Source organism: Pyxicephalus adspersus, unplaced genomic scaffold (assembly GCF_032062135.1).
Source record: "Pyxicephalus adspersus unplaced genomic scaffold, UCB_Pads_2.0 Sca1756, whole genome shotgun sequence".
Classification (NCBI taxonomy): Eukaryota; Metazoa; Chordata; class Amphibia; order Anura; family Pyxicephalidae; genus Pyxicephalus; species Pyxicephalus adspersus.
Window position 1 is genome coordinate 2,811 of NW_027318763.1, and position 2,428 is coordinate 5,238.

The 2,428-nt window shown below is 39.0% G+C and overlaps 1 protein-coding gene across 2 annotated transcripts; it reads left to right on the forward strand.

Annotated features, from left to right (window-relative positions):
• Nucleotides 1–305: 305 nt before the first annotated feature.
• LOC140321265 (peroxisome proliferator-activated receptor gamma coactivator 1-alpha-like) lies at nt 306–1,889 on the forward strand. 2 transcript variants are annotated; one of them, XR_011918878.1, is made up of 3 exons: nt 306–397; nt 575–726; nt 1,480–1,889. XR_011918878.1 is itself a non-coding variant. In XM_072398084.1 (3 exons), the coding sequence occupies exons 1-3, from the start codon at nt 395–397 to the stop codon at nt 1,581–1,583; spliced, it is 267 nt and encodes an 88-aa protein (XP_072254185.1). In that variant the 5' UTR covers nt 332–394; the 3' UTR covers nt 1,584–1,889. The 2 variants fall into 2 exon arrangements, 1 of the variants encoding a protein (XP_072254185.1); XM_072398084.1 differs by having other exon boundaries at nt 332–405.
• Nucleotides 1,890–2,428: the final 539 nt, after the last annotated feature.

Sequence of the window (2,428 nt, forward strand, 5' to 3'; positions counted from 1 at the left end):
GGACCCATTTATACTAACAGGTTTTTAAATGCTGCACATTTTTTTCCCCCGTTGCCTGGCGCTTTGATTGAAACAAATACAGAAAAACGTTTGCCTTTAAACTTTTGTCCAGAAACATGCAGCACAGCAAACAGTCAATAACCAATATGGTGACGTGTTACTGTTCTGATTGGCCTGTTAACACTGTGTAGGTTTTTTTTGTTGCTCAACTGGTTTTTCCTGCCAAAGTCTGATTTAAATAGCAGCCAAATATTGTGTTAAGGAAGTAACTTGGAGCTAAAAAATTATATTTCTTTAACACAAGTACACGTGTTCCAAACAAGCTGGAGGGACTGCATCTGGTGCTCCGTATTGATCTATGTTTAAAATGATCTGATTTGCTCTTTTGAATCTTATGGTTAGATAGTATGTTTCAGATATTTTGCCACTTTTTGAATGCAGGTTTATTAATAATTTAGCTGCATAGATACTTCTAAAGGCATCTCATTGGTGACCTGTAGAGGCCATAGGCACTGTGAATTGTAGAAAGTGTTGGCGTACAGTTGGATTAATCGTATCTGAATTCTTCCTACAGTGACAATTACGGCTTTGTGACTTACCGCTACACCAGTGAGGCCTTTGCTGCCATAGAAAACGGGCACAAGCTGCGCCTTCCTGACGAGCTGCCGTTTGACCTCTGTTTTGGTGGCAGAAGACAGTTCTGTAAAAGTAATTATGCTGATCTTGGTGAGTTCACTTTTTCTTTTTGTTAAACTAGGGTCATAGGCGTAGATAGTGGGTGAATATTGAGAGAACACAATTTCTGTATTGCCTTTTCCTTGCTAACTGAAAAATGATGTAAGGGCATAGTGTGCATTAAAAACTGTTGCAATATGCCCACCCCATTTCCTGACTGCAGGACGTTTATTTTTTTTACAGCTTTGTTCTTGGCCTGCCCATTTTTTTTATTGGATTTCACTTCTTTTATTTATACATGCTTAGCTTCACATTACCTGTGCAAGTCTGAATGGCTGCAGCCTTCCAAGAAGTCCACACCCAGACTAATATCCACCAGGAGCCTATGTCGGATTATTCTTTAGGATGTCTGACTGTTGATTTTCAATCCCATGTAGAAGAAAGCCAAAATTACAAATCATTTTCTTTTTAGATACTATTAAGAAACTAATAGGGAATCTTGGAAGATTAGAGGCTGCAGTGACATGTAGAATATTCTTCTATTCCCTTAAAGTTGGGGTGTTAGGGGAACCCCAGAATAGGTGGCAGTTGCCAATCAGATTTGCTAAATGGATCGTACACATGAACATACCTTATATGCTTTCAAGAGATACTTCCCAAAACGTTCACTTTTGCAATCTCGGCATTCTAGATTCATTTTATAGAATTAGAAGTGAAACTGTCCCATAAATACTAGGGTTCCGGGGGGGTCTAATGCAGAATTAATGTGAGAAGTTTAACACCCATTTCTGTTCTTTTCTATAGATTCAAATCGTGATGATTTTGACCCCGCCCCCGTTAGAAGTAAATTTGAAGCTGTAGATTTCGATACTTTATTAAAAGAGGCGCAGAAGAAGCAACGGAGGTAACGCAACGCCAAACCCGAGCCTCCGATCAATTAGGATTAACCAAATGAATTTACCTCAGAACACTGGATAGAAGGCCATTCACTAAACAGACGCATGAACCTCCCCACCCCCCTGTCACGGGGAACAAAGTGCCCGAATATTTTCTTTTTTAGATAAACAAAAATTATTATAAAAAAGGTTTCAAAACATTTTTTTTTAATTATTTGTTTTATAACCTATTTAACAGAGCTTAACTTGCTTTCTGCGCCGATGTAAGGAAAATCACTATGCAGATCAAAATAAAAAAAAAGTATATATAATGCAAAATTGTACTGGTCCTTAATTGGTTGATTCCAGTGTTCAAGGTTGAATGATGATTCTTAGATTTAATAGCATTTCATGATGTTAGTATGTAAGTATTTCTTATGAAATGTTCCTCTAAAACCTAACGCCAAAAATTAAAAAAAAACAAAACTTTGCACTGAGGCTAGCAAGGTTCCTGGAGGCTGGCAAGGTGCTTTTTCCATCGGACCTCTAGGTTGTGGGCACACCTGCCATGTCCTCATGGTGTAGGGCCACTGCATTACAGGAAATGATTTCACCAGCTGCGAATGCAAAAGTGTGGCTTATGGAAGAGGATATGGGGTAACATTCCCATGGATGAAGAGGAAATAACTTTTATTCTATCACCTAGACCCCAAAAAGCATTTGACCTTTGCGCTGCAGGAGCTTCCCACTGCAAGGGAAGTCTTTTTCAGTTGGGCTATGTACACACATTAGATGATTCTCATCTGATTTTCTTTTCGGGCCTGATATCGGACTAGAATCTGACGTATGTACAGCAACTATCCCACATCGTTCGTGGA

Bases quoted from the DNA above. Each gene is read 5' to 3' on its own strand.
- LOC140321265 (XM_072398084.1), top strand. The intron at 727-1,479 runs GTGAGTTCACTT...TCTTTTCTATAG, and splicing joins AAGTAATTATGCTGATCTTG to ATTCAAATCGTGATGATTTT.